Genomic DNA, 24,725 nt, shown 5'->3' with positions numbered 1-24,725 from the left:
GGTTTCAAGCTTCATCGTTTCTATGCGAAATTTGAGTGCGATAACTCGAAAAACGTTCATCCCATTTATTACAAATTTCAAATTTGATCTGATGCATACCACATTTCGCCACGATCGGACTCAAATAAGTAATAATAAGTCCACAAGTAATGCGGACCGACGGACTGATAGGGCGACTGCAATATAAATCCAATTTCCAAATGCAAAGTATATGAAAATGGAACATAAGTAATACAGCTAATATAGAGTATTTTTTGAGAAACACGGTTCACTTGCACTTAAAAAGAAAGTAATGTTTATATGGTCATATTTATTTCCCTGTACATTGAATACCAGATACACCAGTATTAACAGCAACACATACATTATCGGGATAGTATTTTTTTTCAAAATGTAAGTTATAATAGATCTCTTTTGTCTTCTGTCATCTGAGCTATTGCAGTGTTAAAGAAAAAAAAACTCCGAAGAAGTCCCATAACTTTCAGAACATACTCTTTACTGTTCAATACTACCCGGACCAGACTCATCATTATCATTTACAGATCTAATGGAGTTAGATGTAATATCACCTGTAAAAGACATTATATGGGAACATAACATGCTAAACAAATTTCAATCACTCAATCAATTCTCGACTGCAATGCTATACAACTAATTGTTAAATGAAACTTAATGAATTTCGCTGCTCCTGATCAGAATTGCTATTGACATTGTCAAGCTATTACGAACTTATTATACGTATTATACCCGGACTGCAATAGTAATCTTTTTTTTATCATGCCATAATATTTACATCCTTTTATGTCGAGCGCTCAGATTGTCCGTAGGCCTATTCATTGGAGTAAAATCCAATCAAATCGCTTCATACCGCGATACATGGTGACTGAATATGTGCAAAGCCACGACAGCAGCATTTGCATAAGCTACTTTTTCAATCTCTAATAAAAATATTACACAGCAATAATAATAGTATTGTCCGTCTTTTGATGTAAAAGTAACTTACTAGCACAGACTATGCCTGGTACTGTCCAGCCTCTATTTGTACACTGAATAATTTGACTTCCATTGACATATTTATACCCTTCAGAACAATCATATTTAGCTTTAGCCATCCACGATGTCGATGTGTAATCAACGGTTGTTTTGTTTACTGGTGGTGGTTTGCCACAACTTTTAACTGAAACCGAGATCATCAACACATTGACTAATATGTATAATTAAATGTTATCTTCATTTTTGCACCAAGAAGGGCACTTTGTTGTGAGATGTGGGGCGAGTAACCTTTACAATGGGACGAGGCTTATATATATATTATCTTGGTACCGTGCATAACAACTGGCTGGAGGTTCGTAAGCTTGAATTGAGTTAAATTCATTTCATTTTGTAGATAGTGAAACTACCAGAAAGTATCACACCTACCAATAGAGAGACATTGAGTCCGTTGAGTACTACCTACTGATACACAAAACTTTACTTTATCACAGACATCGCTTCCACAAACACGTTTCAAACCATCTGTTCCCTGAATATAAAACAAATATTTCAAAAATTCAATCATTTATTTATTAATTTTTTCTTTTCGATTTCAAGTTTGTCTGGAATATAAAATTAGCAAAGTATACCTTTCATGTAGCCTACCATAACCTGAGTAATGTATTTCAAATAAATAAGGAAATCAAAACATTGTTTTGAATCATTAATGGCCAATGAAGACGGCAATATGGCGTACTTACTAAACATAAACCGACCAACGAAAACGTGAAACGACCAGGAACCGATCAGGTAAACGACAGAAAACGACCTCAACCTATTTTGTGATAATTATATTGACAATATTGTCTAATATATATGTATTTGTGAGAATGTATATATATATCAATATAATACACTGTACCCTAATACAATGGAAACGAGGAGTGTCTCCACTTTGTCCATTACTTCCTCATTTTTATGTACGATTTCTTGACGATATTTTTGTAGTTTGGACCCACACCAAAGAAGAATTCTGGGAATATTCTCAATAATTACCACCCTTCAGTAAAACTAACAGCCAAAAAACCGCATTGATCTCCTTGATACGACAGTATTTAGGGACAGTGATTTTACTACTTCTGGGAAATTAGATATCAAGGTTTTCTTTAGGGAAACTGACACTCAACAACTTTTGTTTAAATCCTCTTTTCACCCTAAACATACATTTTCGGGAGCTATTAAGTCCCAGATATTACGCTTTTACCGAATTGGCACACGAGAAGAGGGCTTCGAGGAGGCATGCTCTATTGTTTTTAAAGAATTGCAGAATCGTGGATATTCTAAACGGTTCCTTCGAAAGATAAAGAATTTAACGATTTGTGAAATGAAAGCCAAGTTAGATGTCTCTGCCACCATCGACCTCTCTGCAAATACCACACCTTGTTTCCAAACTTCTTGTTTGACCTGCCCATTTTTTAACTCAACTCGTTTTTTCACCAACACCTCAAATAATGCCAAATTTCCAATAACAGAAAAACTTGGCCCTGATTTGTGGGGATTCTCAGCACCATTTAAGCTAATGGCTCCAAAATCCTTCAATACTTGTGGGCCATTTGTAACTGCGTGCGCAGCCAAAACATCAAGGATCACAGTCACGCGATACTAACAATACGAAAATTACAGTGTCGCCAAACATCAATTTACAATCATCGTAAAGGTAATTTACTATGCTAAAACAAATCGCATCTTCGAAGGTGTGAAAAAAAACCCATAAAACAGGGCGAAGTTTTTCTGACTCTACTCAAGTCGAAAACAGATGTTTGGAACTAAATGACAATATGTTCGTGTATTGTGTGTATGCAATATACTCATAATTCAGAAAGTTTCTCTACTGAGATTGGAAATATCTTGATATAAATTTCAATTATAGTTGAATAAAAACAACACATTTCATATCTTTTTAATTCTTAAGTCTACACAATTTATTCATCTCAATTTGAAACAACTATTAAGATGATTTTTCCCCTTCATGTTTGAAAATTCTACACCATGGTTTTGAGTTCAGCTCAAACTCTCTATAATTTTATTCTGGTCTCCTTATCTACAAATATATAACAAAACACGTGTTAATTATTTACCATCAATACCAGCTATATTGGTGTCAATAAGGAAGTTTGTTTATTTTACACTTCAATTTGAATCCTTCTTTAAATTTCAACATTTTTATTCCATAAAGTATTGTATCAATCAAACGATATTATTGGTAATGGATATTCATATACCGATACAATACTATAGTATATTTTGTCACGAAATATGGTTGGTTATAGTTATATATTTTGTCATTTTCAAACGCAAATTTATTTTTACTTGAAAACAGGATCTAACTTTGAATGAAATTAATTCTAAATTTGAAATTTCAAACCAATTTTGTAATGGAAATGAATGTTTAAAGAAATCATATTTAGATCTAAATGGTTACTAATTTCGAATTACCACAAACATGAAGAGCATATTTTAAAAAATAAATTCCTAAATTTTACAGACTATAGAAGTTTACTGTTCAAATATATTCACTTAAAAAATCAAAATGCATCCATTCTGGATTGTAGTAAATCTAAACACCAAATATGATTATACAAATTGGACATAATGTCTGAAAACATTTTTTTTACTCAAAAAACGTAGATTTACATAATTTAGTGGTCATAAATATTTTTTTCTATCATAGCCAGTTATATCAGAAATATTATCATAAGATTAGAAAAAATTGTTTGATATAATCGGACATAGATCTACGTAAAGTAACATTTATGATATTTCTAAACAATAATCTATATATCATTAAGATAGCTCTATTTGAGCAGTCGTTTACTACGATATAAAATATGACAGACAAATCTGGCCAAAATAACAAGAAATTCTCTGTTTTGTTCAAACTTAGCTTATTGACAACGTCAAAGGATCGAAAAATTCTTGATTATAATCTTGATATCATAGATATCGTACCATATCTAAAAAAACAAAACTACAGATTCAATAATTACAGTCAACTGAAACCACAAAAGTTCAATTTAGAATCATGTTATAGATCATAGTTCAATACACTTTTTCTTCTTGTACCAAAAAAAAATGTTCGGAGTCCTTAAAATAAACAGCAAAATGAATATTCAAATGGCTGTTACACAATGTTATCATTTTATGATCTTATTCCCACAGCTAGTCCCACAGCCAGAGTTTAGTATGCCACCCGATAGACGCAGGATCTGCCCAAGAGTTTTTTCCTTTATCCATTGAACACATGAAAACTAAGAATAATTTAGAAAAATATCTGGCACTAGTGTAGGTTTGATTCCCCCGAAGGAAGGTAAAAATATGTCATTTGATTTTGTAAAGTTCTAATCGTTGCGACCGTGGGACATATGACATCACCTACTCATACATGCAGCAAAAGGCTTTTCAGTTATTTTTCAGTCAGTTATATTCATATCATAAATTATTATAATTCCTTCTGCTATTTCTATCATATATTATTACATCATAATTCCTTCAGCTCTTTCTATCATATATTATTACATTATCATTCCTTCAGCTATTTCTATCATATATTATTACATTATAATTCCTTCTGCTATTTCTATCATATATTATTACATTATAATTCCTTCTGCTATTTCTATCATATATTATTACATCATAATTCCTTCAGCTATTTCTATCATATATTATTACATTATAATTCCTTCTGCTATTTCTATCATATATTATTACATTATCATTCCTTCTGCTATTTCTATCATATATTATTACATCATAATTCCTTCAGCTCTTTCTATCATATATTATTACATTATCATTCCTTCAGCTATTTCTATCATATATTATTACATTATAATTCCTTCTGCTATTTCTATCATATATTATTACATTATCATTCCTTCTGCTATTTCTATCATATATTATTACATTATAATTCCTTCTGCTATTTCTATCATATATTATTACATTATCATTCCTTCTGCTATTTCTATCATATATTACATTATCATTCCTTCAGCTATTTCTATCATATATTATTACATCATAATTCCTTCAGCTATTTCTATCATATATTATTACATTATCATTCCTTCTGCTATTTCTATCATATATTATTACATTATAATTCCTTCTGCTATTTCTATCATATATTATTACATTATCATTCCTTCTGCTATTTCTATCATATATTATTACCTTATAATTCCTTCTGCTATTTCTATCATATATTATTACATTATCATTCCTTCTGCTATTTCTATCATATATTACATTATCATTCCTTCAGCTATTTCTATCATATATTATTACATCATAATTCCTTCAGCTATTTCTATCATATATTATTACATTATCATTCCTTCTGCTATTTCTATCATATATTACATTATCATTCCTTCAGCTATTTCTATCATATTATTACATCATAATTCCTTCAGCTCTTTCTATCATATATTATTACATTATCATTCTTTCAGCTATTTCTATCATATATTATTACATTATAATGCCTTCTGTTATTTCTATCATGTATTATTACATTATCATTCCTTCTGCTATTTCTATCATATATTATTACATTATAATTCCTTCTGCCATTTCTATCCTATATTATTACATTATAATTCCTTCAGCTATTTCTATCATATATTATTACATTATAATTCCTTCAGCTCTTTCTATCATATATTATTACATTATAATTCCTGCTGCTCTTTCTATCATATTATTACATTATCATTCCTTCAGCTATTTCTATCATATATTATTACATCCTAATTCCTTCAGCTATTTCTATCATATATTATTACATTATAATTCCTTCTGCTATTTCTATCATATATTATTACATTATCATTCCTTCTGCTATTTCTATCATATATTATTACATTATAATTCCTTCTGCTATTTCTATCATATATTATTACATTATCATTCCTTCTGCTATTTCTATCATATATTATTACATCCTAATTCCTTCAGCTCTTTCTATCATATATTATTACATTATAATTCCTTCTGCTATTTCTATCATATATTATTACATTATAATTCCTTCTGCTATTTCTATCATATATTATTACATTATAATTCCTTCTGCTATTTCTATCATATATTATTACATAATAATAGACATTAAACTAATGGGATAAGAGGTAGAGTTCCTACTCATAAAATTAAACACTTAAAATTAACGAAAAAAAACAAAAACTTACCTTAAAATTCTTTTTTCTCTGTTATATTCCGGACATTCCAACAAGAAGAAGTGAACCCTGGGATGTCTAATGTCACAATGAACATGCAATGCAGGTGTAGAGAGGTCTCTACCATATACATGTACTGATTACAGCTCACCCCAAACAATATATGTGTAGAGAGGTCTCTAGCCTATACGGATTTCAGCTCACCCCTAAACTGTAAATATCTTCTTTGTTTAAAGTTTTAGAAAAATACCCCTAAACAAAATTCATCACTGACTTTCAAATATTTTATCTTTAAACTGAACTGCTCTCACAGTCTTCCAAATTTCAAAAATTGGATTTAAATGTGATATCCAAGATACATCGTTCACCACAATCAATCCAAAAACATGCTGTTGCAAATGTCTAAACAAATTTTTGTATAAAATTATTAAAGGTGTACAATTCACTAAAATTGATATTGACAATTTTGAACTTGACTTAGATCATCATCTCATGAACATGCAAGAAGTTTCATCAAGATTGGATAGCAACTGGTTATAGACAAGCCAAAACGTCTTTTAAGTCAATATCAAAAGTTGATCCAGCAACCTTAAATGAGTTCTCATCGATATAACATGCACACCAAGGTCGGATAAATTCGTAGCATCTATCGTGTCTAATTGCCAAATTTGACGCGTTTAGTAATGGTGCTGACGCGAATCTTGAGTAAAATCTCACGTATGCCCTCCCTTCCACAAGATTATCGCGTTGCCAACAGGATTTACAATATTCAATTGATATTTTGTTGCCGATTGTTTTACCGTCTGTAAGACAAAGCGTCATCATCCTATCAGATTCATTTTCATTTCAATTTCATGCTCGCAATTGATTATTGAGATAGTGGAAAATGACCGATTGGAGTTTTGTTTTGAAAAAAAATCGCCGAGCAAGATCGTTCGTGCGCCCACACCAAAAGTCTTCGACAATATCTTCAGTACAATTCATTCGAATTTTACTTAATTTTATTATGAACTTATCAATATATACTTGAACACCAAATTTCATCAGAATCGGATAAAAACTGTAACATCTATCGTATTTAACCAGCCAAATTTGAGTGGTGTCGACTAAGTAAAGAGCAATAGTTCATTCGATTATTATCTGATTCGAATAAGGCCGAAATCTGATCAAAATATACATGCATATTATACTTAGTTTCTTCAAAGCGGATAAAAACTGTCTTGTTTAAGGAAATGTGGACGATGAACGGACAAGGTCTCATTTTTTTCAATGTGGTTGTATAAAACATATACCCACCTTTTGACATTGTTGACGAGAAATAGGTGAATAAAGAGAAGACGGTGTTGGTGTCATAGTGTTGTCGTTACTCAAAGCCACCATATTCAACTGGCAATTCCTGGAAATCGTATCATAATTAACGGATTTACTCATTTCTATTCTCATGCCCAGATTTAAACATTGGTAGAAATTCTGAACAATAAAATTTCCAAAACCACTGACTTGTAATCTGCCTTGCTTTGGCTCAATATTGGCCCCACACATTAATTTGCCGATTGCTTCGTTCAAACATATTGCCACAAATAGAAGTTGAAATTGCATTGTTTAAAGACAAGCCAAGTAAATATTATTTCAAAGCGATGATCTTTCATATGAGGTGTTTACAATATCATCGCCTTATTTATTGTACAATATATTAAAAATTCTCTTTAATGTTGAATATGGACAATTGTAAATGAAGGGGAACGTTACGCATCACTGTTGTGGAACATTTTCATAATCTCTAATAATTTTGAAAGAATTTTGAATTTTAAATCAATCACATACCTTAATAGAAAATAGTTTGTAACAAACCCCCATGACATCGAGCAGGTTTATTATATTGTTCTTCATAGCAGCAAATTATGAGGGCATCATCAACGGTTCACGTTCATTGATATACAATGAACACAGTGATATGATGTTCTTCCAAAGTTCCATCAAATCGAAAAAGTGCAGGCTAATGGCGTTGTCCTGGTAAAATTTCCCTCATTTTATCTTGTATGAAGTTGCCCGTCTTCAATAGCACACATGGTGCAGTAAAGTAGGGCGTATACCTTCATTAATTTCATTTTAATTTTCCAAAATTCGATACAAGTAGTTAATATCCTTGATATTACAGTGCTCAAATTAGTAACTAGATAAGTCTTTAAGTTCTAAAATGCAATAAACCGAATATTTTATCGAAAAAATATCAATCTCTAGCGGGCACAATTCTTGCAATCTTATGCTCCAATTTCGGCCTCGTCATGCATGATCTCCCATGTGACGCTGGTGATCGCATCATCATCCGTAACTGTAAGTAAATCCATTATTATATATCAATTTGGATATAAGCTACATTGGCAATCTTTCCACCAAGAAATTAAATATTTATGCTTACTAATAAATTGAAGAATGACTTTTACCATTAACTGTATAGCAATTAGTTATGTTTGACACAATTCAAACCTTTCTTCCTGTTTACGAGAATGTCGTGTCATTATGTCTCATTACCTTTTGAGATTAGATCAACAATACAATGGGTAGGTACATGATAAATTGAGCTAATATTTCTATAAAGGTTAGCAGTCAATGTGCCAGAATTTAAAATAGGTCTGCTGCTTGCACCTAGTTTGATAGGAATGTTTTCGTTTATATTACTGTTCATAGCACCACAGTTAGTGTACGGTAGATCACCAGTATCATCACCATGTACCTGTACTGATGGTACTCAAGTACCACCTGGAGAACAAATCATGGTTTCACCATGCCATGGGTGTTACTGTGATGAAAAAACCCATACAGTCTTCCCAATCATAATCATGTGCTCACCTGTTATCAATTGTGTTGATCCCCAAAATGACCCAGACAAGTGCTGCCCAACTTGCTCAAATGGTGAGTATTATTATTCATTTAATACAATTTGATTATGTACGAAATCATCGTTGCTTAAAGAGCAAAACAGCACAAACCCTCAATATGGGGTCACGTAGCTGTAAACAGGCCTGATATTGTAGGAGTGGTTTTCTTTCAGTTTTTTCTCATTCACGTCAATAGACAGAATAATCATTGATTGTATGTATATCGTATATACTTACCATTCAGTATGGTAGTAGTGATAGTGACGTGATCTGGTAATGCTAGCATTTCATTTCGTTTGATGAACGTAAGCGATATGCTATAATTCCGTTTCCATCGGTCTCTTTAAAGACTCTAATATTTAGTATAAATATTTTTCAGGAGAGAACTGTCTAGCTAGCTTTATTGATGATAATGGTGAAAAGAAAAGTAAAATTATTCTGGTCAATGATGGTGAGGTTGAGTTTGGATCTATTAAATGTCAATGTGATAAAAGTCATATGTACCATGGTGGTGAACCTAAAGCATATTGTACTCCCCAACCAGGTGATAAAAATGAAGCACCAGTAATTCAACTTCTATAAAGAATAAAATGTAAATAAAATGTTATTACTTGTTTTGTCTCTTTCCGTTTCTTCCCATTCTGTTTAAATATTTCAGTCTAGAATTTTAAAAACTTACTTATCATACTTTGGCGTGTTAAGTGTTGTGTATTTCAACGATTCTTTCAACAACCTACAACTTCATTGGCCATAACTTTAACCTTAGTATATTTGCAAATTGTGGCTTGAATAGTTATACTTACTTTCAATTCTTTTATGTTATTGCTGCTAAATGCGTATGAAGGCTTCAGAATTTTCAAATGTTAAGATTTTCTGCCGAGTAAGCGTCTTGATGATCTCCCAATTGAGACGAGAATTAAGTTTTTAAATGAGATGAACAAGCAAGCTAATGGAATTGAGATGTTTTATGTTAAGTAAATTGATATTAAAACATCATTAATTGGCAGGAGTTAAACAATTTTTACCTATCAAAGAAAAAGAAAGAGAGATGAACGTAGAAACAGGTGTATTTGTTTTAGGTCCACAGAGAATACAATTACTCTATTCCACACACATTGGTTTTCATTAACTCTAATGTTTGGTGAGTTTTTCTCTGTGAAATTATCTGAAGCATTACAACAGCTGAATGACGTTAGATAATTTGATCACAAAAATTAAGAAACAGTTACATTGTTGGTATTTTTACAGTTTCATAAGAAAACTATATATTATAAGTTAATCTTCACACTTAGATTCATTTTGAAAGTAAGTTTTGTCTAAAACGATTAGCTTCCCAAACAGATACACTTTGTATGACAGCAAAGGCGGAGCCAATGGTGGAACAGGGGTCCATTAGATAAATTCAATCCCTCAATTGAGTCAATCTGCAACCTAATTGGACCCCAAGTCTCGGCAAGCTGGCGCTACCACTGTATGAGGTGGTTGTAGAAACGCCACAACAGTTATGGGGCCTTCTTCACCAAAACTAGCTAAAGATAAACTTTGGATTTTCGGAAATACTGTAATTATAAATTTCAAATTAACTTTAGTTATAATTCAATTAGATGAAGGAAAGCTAAAATCGATATAATTCAAGCTTTTTTAAATTGAAACCTGGTTGAGGTTGTGATGAATTTCAAACCTGTTACCTCTTGTGATGCAGGTCGTAAGGGAAAGCTATCCAATGTTTGACTGAAATGTAATGCAGGGCAACCGCATTCTCCTATGTTCCAGTCGATGAGGTAGGATTCCTTTAAATGAATATCAGGTTACAATTTTAGCACTTTCCCCGTGATCGCACTTATCGAATATGCAATGGTAGACCAATGGTAGACAAATAAAATTTTGACTGACTCCAGTAGATTGTGACTTACTTGAAAAATTTGAAAGTAGTTGAAAAATTGCAATTTACTACCTATAAAAAATGTGACTGATTTTTTTGTGACATACATTATACAGAACATACCTGAATGTATTCAGATAACTGTTCAATATAGCAACTTTTATTAAACTTTGTCTACTGGTTTGGATTCCAGGTCTAAGATCATAGATCTAAATTGCTGAAATATATTTACATGTATGTTGCTTTGTTATTTTGATGATGTTATATTGTTTATGTATTTTATAATGAATAAATCTAATTTCAATTTCAATGACCACTGCTTGCATAAGAATTTTCATCTAGTTGAAAAAAAAAACTCGACGACGACTGGTTATTAAAATACGAATGGCGATTTTGACTAATTGTGACAGCTTCGGAGCCTATGCAATAGTTCCTTCAGTTTTGGGAATATCATGTTACACTGAACAATGGTACCTCATATTGTTTTTTTGTGGGTGATATACTGAAAGATTTTAGATGAAAATATAATATGTTAAAACATCTGTGACAACTAATTACATCTTAATCTCCCCAGCAAACTAACATTGACCTTCTGACCTGGAATTAACATTAAAATGCAAACAGAGTTCATGTCAAGTTAAAAAAGTTCAGTTATAAGTTTTAAAGTTACCTCAGATCTTGACCAGAGCTCAGCAGAGTATAGTGGTCATTTACCCAGACAAGGCCGTTGGAGTTTCTAACCAACCTGTGAAAAACAAAACGAGGTAAGTACGAATTTATTTTCTGATAGTATTTTTTTCAGCCTAGAAATGGTATCATTAATATCAATTATATTATAAATTGTTGTCAGCGTTCGATGCGGAACAAATTCGACCTGTGTCACAGACTAAATCCATCGACAGCAGTGGCGTTTCTACGACCAGCCCCGTCCCCCACCTCTTCTCCAAAGCTTCCCAAAAGACCAATAAGATACAGAAAGTAGAACCTTAATCGCAATTGTAATTTTCATTAAATAAACGCTATGTAAGAACAAAAATAGCAGATAAGAAACGTTGATACGAATCATTCTATATAATTGTTTTAAGCCAAAAAATTCATTATAGATTTTTTTGTGGTGATCAATCTAAATCAAGATTTTCTCCCTGACAAACCAGTGCTATACAGTTCGACAAAGTTTCCAAAAGGTCTCATAAATTTTCTTTTGACTGACGTTTTATAATGAATGTAATAATGATTTAAAGAAACTGTTAGTAATCTATCAATAATTTGTCAAGTAAGAATTTTCCTCCACGTGTAGAGAGTATATTTAAACTGTTTTTAAGACTAATTAGCCCTAACCACCCGGGTCCAATCTCTTTTCAAATACTTGTCGATTATTACCGAACTTGATAGTTGAAGATTATCAGCCGATGTAAGAAACATTAGACGCAGGTCATTGGGGGTCATCTCCAAAGTTCAGGAAAACTTAGAGAACTTAAGTCACAGTCTGGGCTATTCAGGTCCACCTACGCAAGACTGTGACCAACCGACGAGGATGGAAGATTTTGGACGATCTTCTATTGAAGTAACAAATGACCTATATTTAAAGTATTTGGTCACACAAGTTTCCCCTATATATATATGCTGATAACACCTGGTTTATATGACATATCTAGATCATAATCCTATTTTTCCTTGAAAAAAAAAAACAGAAAGTTTAAATCAGATAAATTTAAGATTTAAAAAATGCAATTAAGATCTAACTTTGAAATATGCAGATAAATATGGCGTGGTGCCTGGTTTAGATAAAAACTTAAATCGAATTGGAGGGGAAAGACTACAATCTCACTAGACCTATTATAATTAGAGTTGTATGGTACACCTGCAAATCATCACAATATAAATGTAAACATTGTATTTACAAATATAGAATAATGTATCTTATATCTCTTCTGTTCTAGGTAAAAACAAGAATTGTTCAGTTTAAATGAGAACATTTCAACATGATAACAGTAATCATAGTTTATAACCTTTAGATCACCTGTAAACTACTTGTAATCGTAAGATAGCTGTGCCAAAAGATAGAATTGTACTTGAATCGGCTGGTATCGTGAATTTGTGAATCATCTATCAAGATAAACGAACATTAAATTCATCTGTGCTTTTTTTGATACTCTGTTACCCTGAAGATAATCTCTACGAACCTGAGTTCTGATCTGAAACTGTGTATATTTTCTACCATTGCAGATAGCTAACTTACTTGGTTAAGATGAATATTATTCTTATGATGACTATTTCAATGTTTGCCATGTTATTGAATCTTAATGTAGCAAGAACTACAATGCAAATATTTATGATGTAACATAGAGTAGATTTGTTTTTATTCCTCGACGATATTCCCAAATTATCCACTGTGTCTGAAATTCAAGTTTTGGTCAGGCTTCATCTAAAAGGTTATAACTTATCAGATATTCGGAAACTGGCTGATATTTATCGTTCTTACACCATTTAAATTGGCACCATTCTCATTGAATAACGTGTCTAACTGTCAAGTCATTGCAAAAAGTCAGTTTTCATTGATCGATAGTTTAGGATGCTGCAAGATTTCTCTCATAACAAACTACAACACAGTATCTTCCAGATGAATAACTCAAGGCCCAGGAGCGACGATCTGTTACAATCAGGCTAAAATGAGTTATTACTACACATACACAAATTGAAAATACTCTCAAATTTGTAGCACCTGTCAATCATGCGAAAGTGGAAATGGTATCTACATGTTCGAGTGGAAGAATTCACAATTCATTTCGTTCTAATGCAAGAGCAAATCCAAAACAAGATTTTAAATATTCCACACATATTAACATCAATTGCTTTTGTCAGGTTTTAAAAAGTTTCAAAATTCTGCATTATTTCTACTGCTTCTCCAGAACTTTATGAATATTGGTATATAGTTTTTATAAAGAAATCAGTGTGTAAAATATATCAAGATAAGAACGCGTGATTTCAAGTACACGATAAACCTGTTACCATCTTTAATATAAAAACTCTTCAGGTATTTTATAAAACCTGTATATCAAAATTCCACAGTACTCGAAATAATATTCACAAACGGTTATTCCATGCAAGGATCTATCTAGCCTCCTTGAATTGGTCTTTATCAACGGTTCTCGAGGGGAATAGGAAATATTTTGATTGATTGAAAACGTGTGGCCCTTGAGAGTAACAATAGTTTAAAATCCACATATGTCAATTAGATCTGTTATAATCAAAATATTGGTACTTTCAGTTTTAGGTTAACAGCTAATAAGTTGATTCTTAGCAGAAGGAACTGAAACGGGGTTATATAGAAATTCATAAATCCATGAGTAACTATTTAATCGACAAGAATCTTGTAATTGATATTTTTGATACGGGTGTTATCTCCACCTAAATCTTTTACCAGAAGATTACCTTTACTCGATCGACCTTATTTCTTTTTGAGAGCAAGTTCTCTCATCTTGAGGCTTAACATTACTTTTGTTAGAAATTGATTCCAAAATCCACAACGTCATACAACATTTTGTGAACAAATCATATAAAATTCTGTTTTCAAACAATCGAGCTTGGTAACGATCTCGTACAATAAAAGCACGCAAAAAATAACACAGCTGTCAAACTGTGTCTTTTCGCTGTCATTAATCAACAATTTGTAAATCTGATTAAAAATACCACTGCAAAGACAGTTTCCATCAAACTTGACTATAATAGCACATTTTATTTGATAAGATTGGCATCAGCTTTATATTGCCTCGAACCTTATATTTATCTCTGGCCGTAGAAACTAATTTGATTGACAGGAAGTATTAAAGAAAAGCACATGGTAATCAAAAGAAGGAACTATCAGGCTACACGTGAGGTATGGAACCACTTATTCCACATCTTAAATAAAGACATAAAAACGTTTATCGTTTCTATCTAGTAGAATTGTTGGTTCGTGAAGAATTGGGACTATTTCAATTCGTGCCACTGGATTTCTGTGAGTGAGGGAAAACTTGTATTAAATTGTTACATTGTGGATGTATATGATGTTTGAATAACCTGAGTGAAATGTGTATCTATTTTGAATAACAATTGAAAGTTATTATGTAAACAATAACAATAATTTAAACTATGTTATTAATAATAAAGTGCAAAAACATTTAACATTTTTAAACTTTTAAGAGCAGGCCTAATATATTCCAGATTATGCAACAATTTATATTATATATAACCAAATATAAATAATATAGTTTTTGTGAATATTTCATTTTAACATACACCGGAAATACGCTATTTTGTGTATAACTGTACAGTGCAGTAGAACTAGTTATAATATGGGTAATTGCAGATCGGTTGTATTCCTTTCAAAATTATTAATATTTATCAAAATATGCCTAAAAACTGTGACGAGTTTGGAAAATCAAAAGTTATTAATGATATTATTGGATGGATTTAGATGGGATTATCTTAATCAACCAGATTTACATCTACCTGGATTTCAAAGGATTAGAGAGATGGGAGTTAAGGCGGATTATCTTAAGCCGGTTTATCCCTCATCATCTTATCCTAACTATTATTCACTAGCTACAGGTAAGATGATAATGACTGCTTCTTTTGAAATGCTTATGCTCACAGTCAAATATTGAGAATTTATTAATCCTTTAGCGACATTTAGGGGTAGAGATCACATTAAATAACGGAACACTAAAAACTAAGGAGTAGTATACCATAAAATTGTGTTCCGTTATTTAATGAGAATTTATTGTGTGGGTTTTGCATAAATACTCCTCAAACAGACACTGTTTAGAAGTCTTTTCAACAAATTGTCTTTCTATTATTATATAAATGCTGATTCTATTCCCCCTTAACCCTCAGGTACATGTATTTTAATTGGTTATATTCGAATACATGAATATAAATATACAATATAATTTATATTCCAATTAGGATGCGCACGATGTCGATGCCTTTGAATATAATATGATATGCTGTTATTTATAAGCGCTGACCTAAATCAAAGAAAATACTGTAAGAATTTATTGTATAGTTTTAAAAAAGAAGACCATTAATACAGGAATGATATTTAATAGTAGACCGGAACTAGAGAACACGTGGCTGTGTTTATATATTTATATTATATAAGAGGTTTCTGTTCTATAGACTAAACAAATGACTACTTTATTTTATATACATTAGAATTTAAAAAAATAAACTTGGAATGACGAAGTTAATGATGTTTTCGTATCAACTGATCGTGCGGTTTGGTGAAGCTTGTTGTCGAGTTCACTGTGCCAATTAGGCTACTGAGTTATTTCTTTCTGTATACATAAACACAGGAAACTTATCAAAACTTTTTGTACATTCTAAAAGATTCGCTTGTGTGTTTGGGTCATTTGTTAAACAATGTGTCAGGTATATACACTTTGTGACCAGAAGGACAGCTTAATGCTCCTTTTTTTTTAAAGGTACATTCAGCTTTTTGTAGGTCGAAATTTTTTTTTCTCAAATTTGTGAAAACTATAAACCAAAATCTGAAGAAATCTATCCTATATCCTATAAAGTTTTAATTAAAAAAAATCCAGCCGTTAATTTTTTTACTTTAAAACTTTACGTAAAAGGTTACGTAGGCCTACCCTTTAAAGTTAGTTATATTTTTTGCATCTGTCAGAAAACTACTGTATGGATTTGAGTAAAATAATCGTCTAATTGTAGAGAAATATGTCTACCTTTTCTAAAGATTTCAACTAAATATAGCGAGCAATTATAAAGCTAATCAGCGAAACTAGGTCAAACTGCTTAATTAACAATTAGTATTCTCGGTTTTTAATTAACCCTTTTAAAACAAATTCCATATTGATCAAGTAGATACATAGATATAAATAGCATACTTCAGAAATATTTTCAGGTATAATTAACAACGTTTTTGATAATGAAAATGAAAATCGGAATGCCCCTTTAACAAGCAATCGTCTTTGCAAAATATGCTAAACTTATCTTTCAAATGGTCAGTATGTCTTTAAAATCTCACAAGAAACATAGATAAAAGACAACCAAAATACAGTAAACCCAGGCTGTTTTATTTTTGATAAGTTAAATTAGTAACAGTTGTAAAACGTATCATAGGCCTACTGTATAACTTTGATGTACCAGTAATTATAAATATATTAGGTTGAAAATGAAAGACAGATTGTAGGTATATAATATCTCATTCTCCGCTCAATTTAATCAGAATTTGATTGAAATAATTATAAACAGGTGAAGTAGACATCTTAATACAACCTCTACCATTCATAATATTTTATCAATGAAAAATATCAATGAATATAAACTTCCATTCATAAGAGGCAGAAAAAGCAACTAACACACATTCGAATTTTTCAAATAATTTTCTGTTTTAGGGGTTCCGTTCTGCCGCCTGAATTACTGCCTCCTTCATAACTTCAATTCAAATTTTAATAAAAATAAAATCATTGATCATCCACTAGCATGTGAGGAAAATTGATGAAGACCAATAGAAATAAATCTTGATGGAATCTTTGTGTAAATTTCACATGATAATTACATTTGCCTTTTTAAATTTATGTGTATAGCTTGACTTACAGCTCCTTATTCTTACATATCGTTGATATATCTACGTGACGTATGTCGACAGGCAATTCTAGGTTAGCTTGCTCATGGATTACTTTGAATGTTATACAAGCAATACACATTGGACAAAGTTGTGTACAAACAGATACCATGGCCTTACATTAAGGCCTTAAGTTACCACGGATTTCAGATTTCTACTGTCAAGGGAAGAAAATAACTTAACTTGGATGTGCTCTCAGCATTTACATATATTGTATTTTATTTTGCCCGAAATCTGTATACGGCTAAGCAGAAAATACCATCATGTTTTAGTTTTATGTTTGTCATTACAATTAGCCCTCTTTAAGATGATATGTATTTTATATTGTTTATTTATTCATGGTAGCCACAGAATATCAAATACCAATCAAAATAGCAAATCTGACAGTTTCTACAGTTTCTTATCATTGAGTTATCTGATTCCAGATACTCTCGAGCTGTATTTACCAGCCTTTATCTGTGTTTGTTTAAAATTTATCAATGATTAGAAAAGATAGATTTACGAATTTAATTTTTTGACATCAATCACACTTTTCATGTTCTTGTCACAGTCCACTATTGTCGATAGCTATAAAAACTATTTCAAAAATAGGACTATGCCTTGTATGATCTAATCATGATAAGCCTATGCAGTTTCGACGGACTTGATGAGTTATTTTTTGTCCTGATGGGCTATTTCCAGATGTAAAGGGTGGATGTTTATATCCTGATGGCTAGTTAGCACGACACGGAGGTTATTGACTGATTTTCGACTTTAACCTTTCATTACATCAGCAGGAAATGTGATAAGGAATTTTCATACCAGATTGATTGCATATGACGAACATTACTGGTGTTATCTTACATTCCTGTATCTTGATCACATCTGGTAAAGTTACAACCATTTTGTTTTTTTTTTATCAGAACCACATACCGGAACACCTGTCTATTGTAAATGAGTCTCTGAGGACTCTTAAAAAAGCTTCTGAAAGCAGCGCTCCACTTTCTCACGAGTGGGTTACAAATGCTTTTCACAAATAGGGAAAACCAGATCAAATCCTGGTAATCAATTGGTCTTTGATTTGATGAATATAACATGCCAGATTATAAATTTGCATTATTTTTTTATTAAAAAACGTATAAATAACTGCGCATCCTATTTCAAACGTTGTTAAAACTTTCCCTTGAGATTTTACTGGGATTTCCATTTACGATAGTTTCTGAATATAATTGAATAACAATTTGTACTCTAAAAGTTGGACATATGTAAATTAAATAACTAAGAAATTATCGAATTGCATATCTGATAGTTTCGAAGAAGAGCAAATCGCTTGGTCCTCGCTTTATAGTGGATTATAGAGCTTTGTCCGTTCACAGAGTATAACTATTTCATCCTTTCGAAGCTTCAAGCCAAATAATCACTTTATAGTTATAAATGGCAGGACAATGTCATAATATTGTTATATCTATATAATGTAGGTTTCGGTAATATGTAGATTTATATCTGTATAATGTGTGTTTATATCTGTAAAATGTGGGTTTATATCTGTAATATGTAGGTTTATTGTATATTGTGTGTTTATATCTGTATAATGTAGGTTTATATCTGTATAGTTGATATCTGTATAAAATAGGTTTATATCTGTATAATGCGGGTTTATATCTGTAATATGTAGGTTTATGTGTATATTGAAGGGTTATATGTGTAAAAGTATATATCTGTATATCATATGTTTATATGAGGTTAATATCTGTATTACCGTTATTTTAAGGTTTATATTTGTATATTATATGTATATATGTAGGTTAATATCTGTATTATTATACTTTTAAGGTTTATATCTGTGTAATTGTAGGTTTATATGTAGAAAGTCATGGTATGATAGGTAATTATATGTATGATTCTGAACGAAATGAATCGTTTATTATTGGCACCAATCCAGATCAGTTTAATGCACATTGGTGGGATGAAGCTGAACCTATTTGGGTTTCAGCAGAAAAACAGGTTTGAGCCGACTTAATTTGAATGAATCTTTTGGGTGTTTGTTTTGCCTATTTCTTTTAACTCTGCCGGTGCTCCTTCAATTATTACAGACGATTTTCATGCGTTTGGCAACAATTTAATTTGATATTAATAGTAACAATTATTTCATATAAGTAGCTACCCTGTATGTAGTAAGATGACATCATTATATTATCTGTGCCATAGCATGTATACTATAACTTATCCTAGAACAAAAGGAACCTCTCATATAAATTGGTTATATTACACAGATTACTTATTTAGTCAACATAATTATTTCTGTAGTATATAGTGTTTACTTTAATTTATCTTCTAGAACATAAGGAATGACCTATATTCCTTGGCTAAATTTCACAATATGCATTCTGAATTGCCGTCTCGATTTCATAAAAGTAGTCACGTAGTAAGAAGGCGTATTTATTAAGAAGGCACCTTTATATTCAGCTTCATATCATAAATACTATAACTTATGTAAATTGAAGTTTCGATTGAATATGTCGAATATGATGATTAGTGGATAATAAATTGTTTTACTTTTTCATTTTGACTTTATGCAGGATAAAAAATGTTATATGTACTTCTGGCCAGGATGTGAGGTCACTATAAGAAAAACCAATCCTACTCACTGTCGACCCTATAGTGGACCTCCCAGCATGGATGATTATAAACGAGCAGTATCTGATGTTCTGAGAAAATTTCAATCAGACGAAGCAGATTTGGGAGGTAAGGTAGTATGTTGACGGGGCGTTGAAACCATCGTTTCTAATAAACAATATTTTAGTCACAAGACAAACGAATAAGACTTAAAAACTAATAAACTTAAAAACTAGACTTATAAACTTTATGAAACCTATCGAAAAGTAGATTAACAAGATATTACGAGAACAGTGTTATTTATTTTTCGATATTGCAAACCATGGTAAAATTGCGAAATTTTATAGGGTAGTTTAGAACCAACGTATTTTAAATAAATTCACTCCGTATTAATATCCTTTGAACCTATTCCCATAATCTTCACAGCACTTTTGAAGAGGAAACGATCGAAAGGAGATTAAACAACATAAGAAATATCAATTTTATTGACCTTTTCTGTGTTTACAAGTACCAAATAGTTCAAGAGTTTTCATATTTTCCATGAATATATTCATTTTGCTATCGGCATTACTCTTACCATTATACGTCTTTATTAGTTTGAAGAAAATTGAAATGCTTGCTATTGCTTCAAGCTATCAACAAATGTTTCCACTTAGAATCACTGTAGATGCCAACAGATCATTTAATATTTGATATGTAGATTGTTAAGGAGACTACCTCATGCTACTATTTTATAAGTTCAAATAATGACGTGTAGGTTATAATTTCCCGTCTCTTTTTCAATTGAGGATTCGTAATTGCATTTTGTTCATTTGGTTCGGCAATCACTGCACCTAGTACAACAAATATCAAAATCTTCAAAACTAGACTAGGTTCCAGTTTTATTTTCCTTTTGACACAACGCCGAAATACATCTCATTCTCTTTCAGATATAGTTAATTCACATAAGATCTGAATTATGTATACATATATACATAATGTACATCACTCATTGACATAATGTCAACCTGTTCGAGTAGATAAGGTTTTAGGAACGCTACCGGTTTACGAGTTCTTTTGCTGCAAGGAAAAATAAATATAAAATATATAGAAATATATCTTTTTCATTTCAGGTATTTATTTTGAAAAATTTGATATCTTGGGACATAATTACGGACCATTAAGTTTACATGTAAATCAAGCTATTAAAGATTTTGATGGTGAAATGGTAAGACTGACTGATGACTTAAAGAGAATGGGACTGAAAGACAAAGTTAATGTAATAATATTCTCTGATCACGGTATGACCAAAATGACCAACAGAATTTTAATAGATGTACGGAAAGTTATCAGTCGGTATGATTATATAGCAATGATGGACCATGGACCAATAAGTAGTTTATGGCCTAAAGCTGGAAGAGAACGAGAGGTAAGTGAAGGTTTTAGTAAGTTTGGAGGTTTACAGAAATATTGGCTACTCTATCATTTGTCCAGGTAATTATTGGTTCCAATCTTTATAGAGTTTACTTTTGTCAATAGACACATTCGCCTTCTTTAATGTTGTAGATTCTTCTTCTACATACACATTGCTGAATCCTTATATTATAGTAATTTGTTCTTCTGAACTTTTTCTTTGGAGTACCTTTTGTTGATCAGAACTTGTACCGCACATGGAGACATTAGCCTAATTTTGTCAACCATGATAATGATATTTTGTTTGAGAACCTTTACATGATAAATTTGGTCTTTTATCTGGAAATAAATTCATATTTTCTTATCTACTGTCCTGGTCACGTCTTTACAGATTTTAAACATATATTGCAGCTGTATTTTAAATTAAGAAACTTTCATCCTAAAATGCACGTCTACCTGAAGGAAAATCTACCAGAAAGATTCAACTATAAAAACAACAGACTGGTAGCACCAATAACTATGATGGCAGATCGACCATACTATATAATAACTGTAAGTAGAATCACATCTATCACATATATCCCAAGGCTTAAGATATAAGAAAGCTCAGAAAAAATCCAGAATCATAGATACTAATAGATTTTCATTCAATTACAAACGAACCTGCAAACCAGATTGTCTGAACATTATTTGGGTAATCACAATAAGGTCTAAAAAAAATAAAGACACAATAAAAATTTATTTCTTGGCCGGTGTGGTGTGCATCTGCGGAGCGGTCAGGGCCTGTTACATCGTGTATTTACTTCTTCTATATTCTTCTGTATTGATTTTCCCGCACCGGACATCGCATCGGACACCATACCTCGTCTGCCCTTGGCGTAATACAATTATTTTGGTTTTCAGCCTGAATACCCCTCGTATCCAGTAAGAAAGATTGATTTCAGACCAAAACTTGGTGCTCATGGTTATGACAATAATGATGCTGATATGAGAGGAATATTTATGGGATTTGGTCCATGTGAGAAAATGTTTTATTTTTGTTTCCTCGCGTTGTAGTTTTGAATCAGAAACTTCATGAGTAGCTTGGCATTTTAATCAGAGCTTATGATATAATATCCTGAATATTGAATAAAAGAATTTCCGTGGATAATTTTTGTGTGACAAAGCCTGCCAGATAAAGAAAACCAAAAGCATAGCGTTGGCATTTCATGCTCCAAATTTTATATTTCCATTGTTGCCAATGTAAATAATATGATATGGTCAAACTATTGCCAATGTTCAGCCTTTGGGACTGTTATATCACCAGCTTAACCAGTCTTATTTGTCTTTCAGCCTACAGAGCCAACGAACGTGTTGATGGTTTTGAAAATGTAGACGTCTATCAAATGATGGTCAGGATATTGGGTATTTTACCCCAACCTCATAATGGAACTTGGTCCAAAGTTGAGAATATGTTCACTGAACAAATTCCTCTTCCAGTTAGCACTGCTTCCGGTATTTTCGGATCAATATTTTCTAGTTTAGTGTGTGTGATATTGTCTATCAGGTGGAAATTTTCATCACGTGGTTAAACTAAATGGAAATCTTAAGGGATCAGATCCACTCGAATCTGAATTTCTTAAATCGTATTATTCCTTCAAAATACCTCAAACTAGGAATTAAACTGAATGAACACTGGTATCATAACATTTGAAGAGTTCAGACAACATTTGAGGTGTGTGTTATACGTGTGATAAAAATATATTGTGTTTCATTTTATAATGGAGACTTGTAAATATATAATTCACCTTCATTCAATAGACTGAAACATATTTAAAAATTTTGTATAATCATAAAACATTTTGTACGTATATTCTTTCTTAATTTATTTTTTAAAAATTCATAAATAGATGTTATTTCTTATTATCACCCCTTCCCAAAGATGAACCGAGTAAAATAAAGCCCATAGAAAAATAGACCTCTGGCAAGTATGCATTGTCAAAAAACCGCAATCACATCGAACAGTAAACTTCAGTTTCACAGTCACTATCACATCTGAAAGTTTAATTCAATTACACAGCCACATTCACATCTGACAGCAAACCTCAATCACACAGTCACAATCACATCTGGTAGTGAACCTCGTACATACAGCACAATCACATCTGGTAGTGAACCTCGTACATACAGCACAATCACATTTTTCAGTATATATCAAGGGAGGCAACTTTCTATAAAAGTACATAAACTGTGCCACACATCCACTTGATAATGATACGCTGTACAATTACGTCAATCAGACACCATTACTATGTATAACCACGATCACATAACACTACGGTACTCTCATTAATATAACAATACAACCCAGATTAATCTCCTTTGTACTCATACAACGAAGATCATATTACTCTTTACAACCACGATCATATTAGACAACATTACTCTATACAACGAAGATCACATTACTGATTACAACCACGATCACATTAGACAACGGAATAAAAATGATTTGTCAACGGAACTTTGTACACGATCACTTTAGACGATCAAATCTTATCTGAGAAATATACTCTATTGTACACCAACTTTGCTTTTGTTACAAAACGATGGTCAGTTTTTGTATGCTTAATTATCTGATAACAATTCTCGGTAGAACTACATGTCTTGATGGAACTTGACGATGATGCCCTACACAGCACATCCAACAATAAGACTTTTTTCTGTGACCGAATGCTGCTGAAAAGGACAGATCTGACGATAATTCTTGTTGCTCAATTGACATATATGACACGCCCCAAATATAACAATATCAAAGCTTAAACATCTTCCGTAATTTAAGACGCATCTTATGATTCTCTTTTAACTTAATTGTCAACTCTTCCGTTTAATACATGTTGACCTTTTCCGGAAGTGCTTAGATCATTCAAATACTATTTATGTCCAGTCTGCTTAACTGTCAGGTCTATAACATTATTTAGCTGACTAGAAATTCTTGTTGATGGTACTACTAATATATTCTTGTGGAATAAAACGATTCGAGACAAGTTTGGCAAATTCCAGGTAAGCTTCAAGGAGATAATATACCAGGTGCGATATTCGGTGCCATGTACGGTCTGTGATTATCGATGCAGTGGAAGACACAAATAATGGTA

The 24,725-nt window shown here is 31.8% G+C and overlaps 3 protein-coding genes across 3 annotated transcripts; 2 read left to right on the top strand and 1 right to left on the bottom strand.

Annotated features, from left to right (window-relative positions):
* Nucleotides 1-495: 495 nt before the first annotated feature.
* Nucleotides 496-7,814, bottom strand: LOTGIDRAFT_157056 (hypothetical protein; the record flags this gene model as incomplete). The annotated part of the gene is made up of 4 exons (XM_009048314.1): nt 496-569; nt 1,004-1,177; nt 1,420-1,522; nt 7,512-7,814. 4 exons carry the CDS (start codon nt 7,812-7,814, stop codon nt 496-498), a joined length of 654 nt encoding a protein of 217 aa, XP_009046562.1.
* Nucleotides 7,815-8,875: 1,061 nt separating this feature from the next.
* Nucleotides 8,876-9,676, top strand: LOTGIDRAFT_157055 (hypothetical protein; the record flags this gene model as incomplete). The annotated part of the gene is made up of 2 exons (XM_009048313.1): nt 8,876-9,128; nt 9,474-9,676. The coding sequence occupies 2 exons, from the start codon at nt 8,876-8,878 to the stop codon at nt 9,674-9,676; spliced, it is 456 nt and encodes a 151-aa protein (XP_009046561.1).
* Nucleotides 9,677-15,310: 5,634 nt separating this feature from the next.
* LOTGIDRAFT_111076 (hypothetical protein) lies at nt 15,311-23,162 on the top strand (the record flags this gene model as incomplete). Its single annotated transcript, XM_009048312.1, has 7 exons — nt 15,311-15,566; nt 19,439-19,587; nt 20,163-20,328; nt 21,312-21,627; nt 22,020-22,147; nt 22,517-22,609; nt 22,924-23,162. 7 exons carry the CDS (start codon nt 15,311-15,313, stop codon nt 23,160-23,162), a joined length of 1,347 nt encoding a protein of 448 aa, XP_009046560.1.
* Between the last annotated feature and the right edge of the window lie 1,563 nt (nt 23,163-24,725).

Source organism: Lottia gigantea (genome assembly GCF_000327385.1).
Source record: "Lottia gigantea unplaced genomic scaffold LOTGIsca_12, whole genome shotgun sequence".
NCBI lineage: Eukaryota > Metazoa > Mollusca > Gastropoda > Lottiidae > Lottia > Lottia gigantea.
The sequence above is the reverse complement of the archived record's forward strand: the minus strand, read 5'-3'. Positions and strand labels throughout refer to the sequence as shown.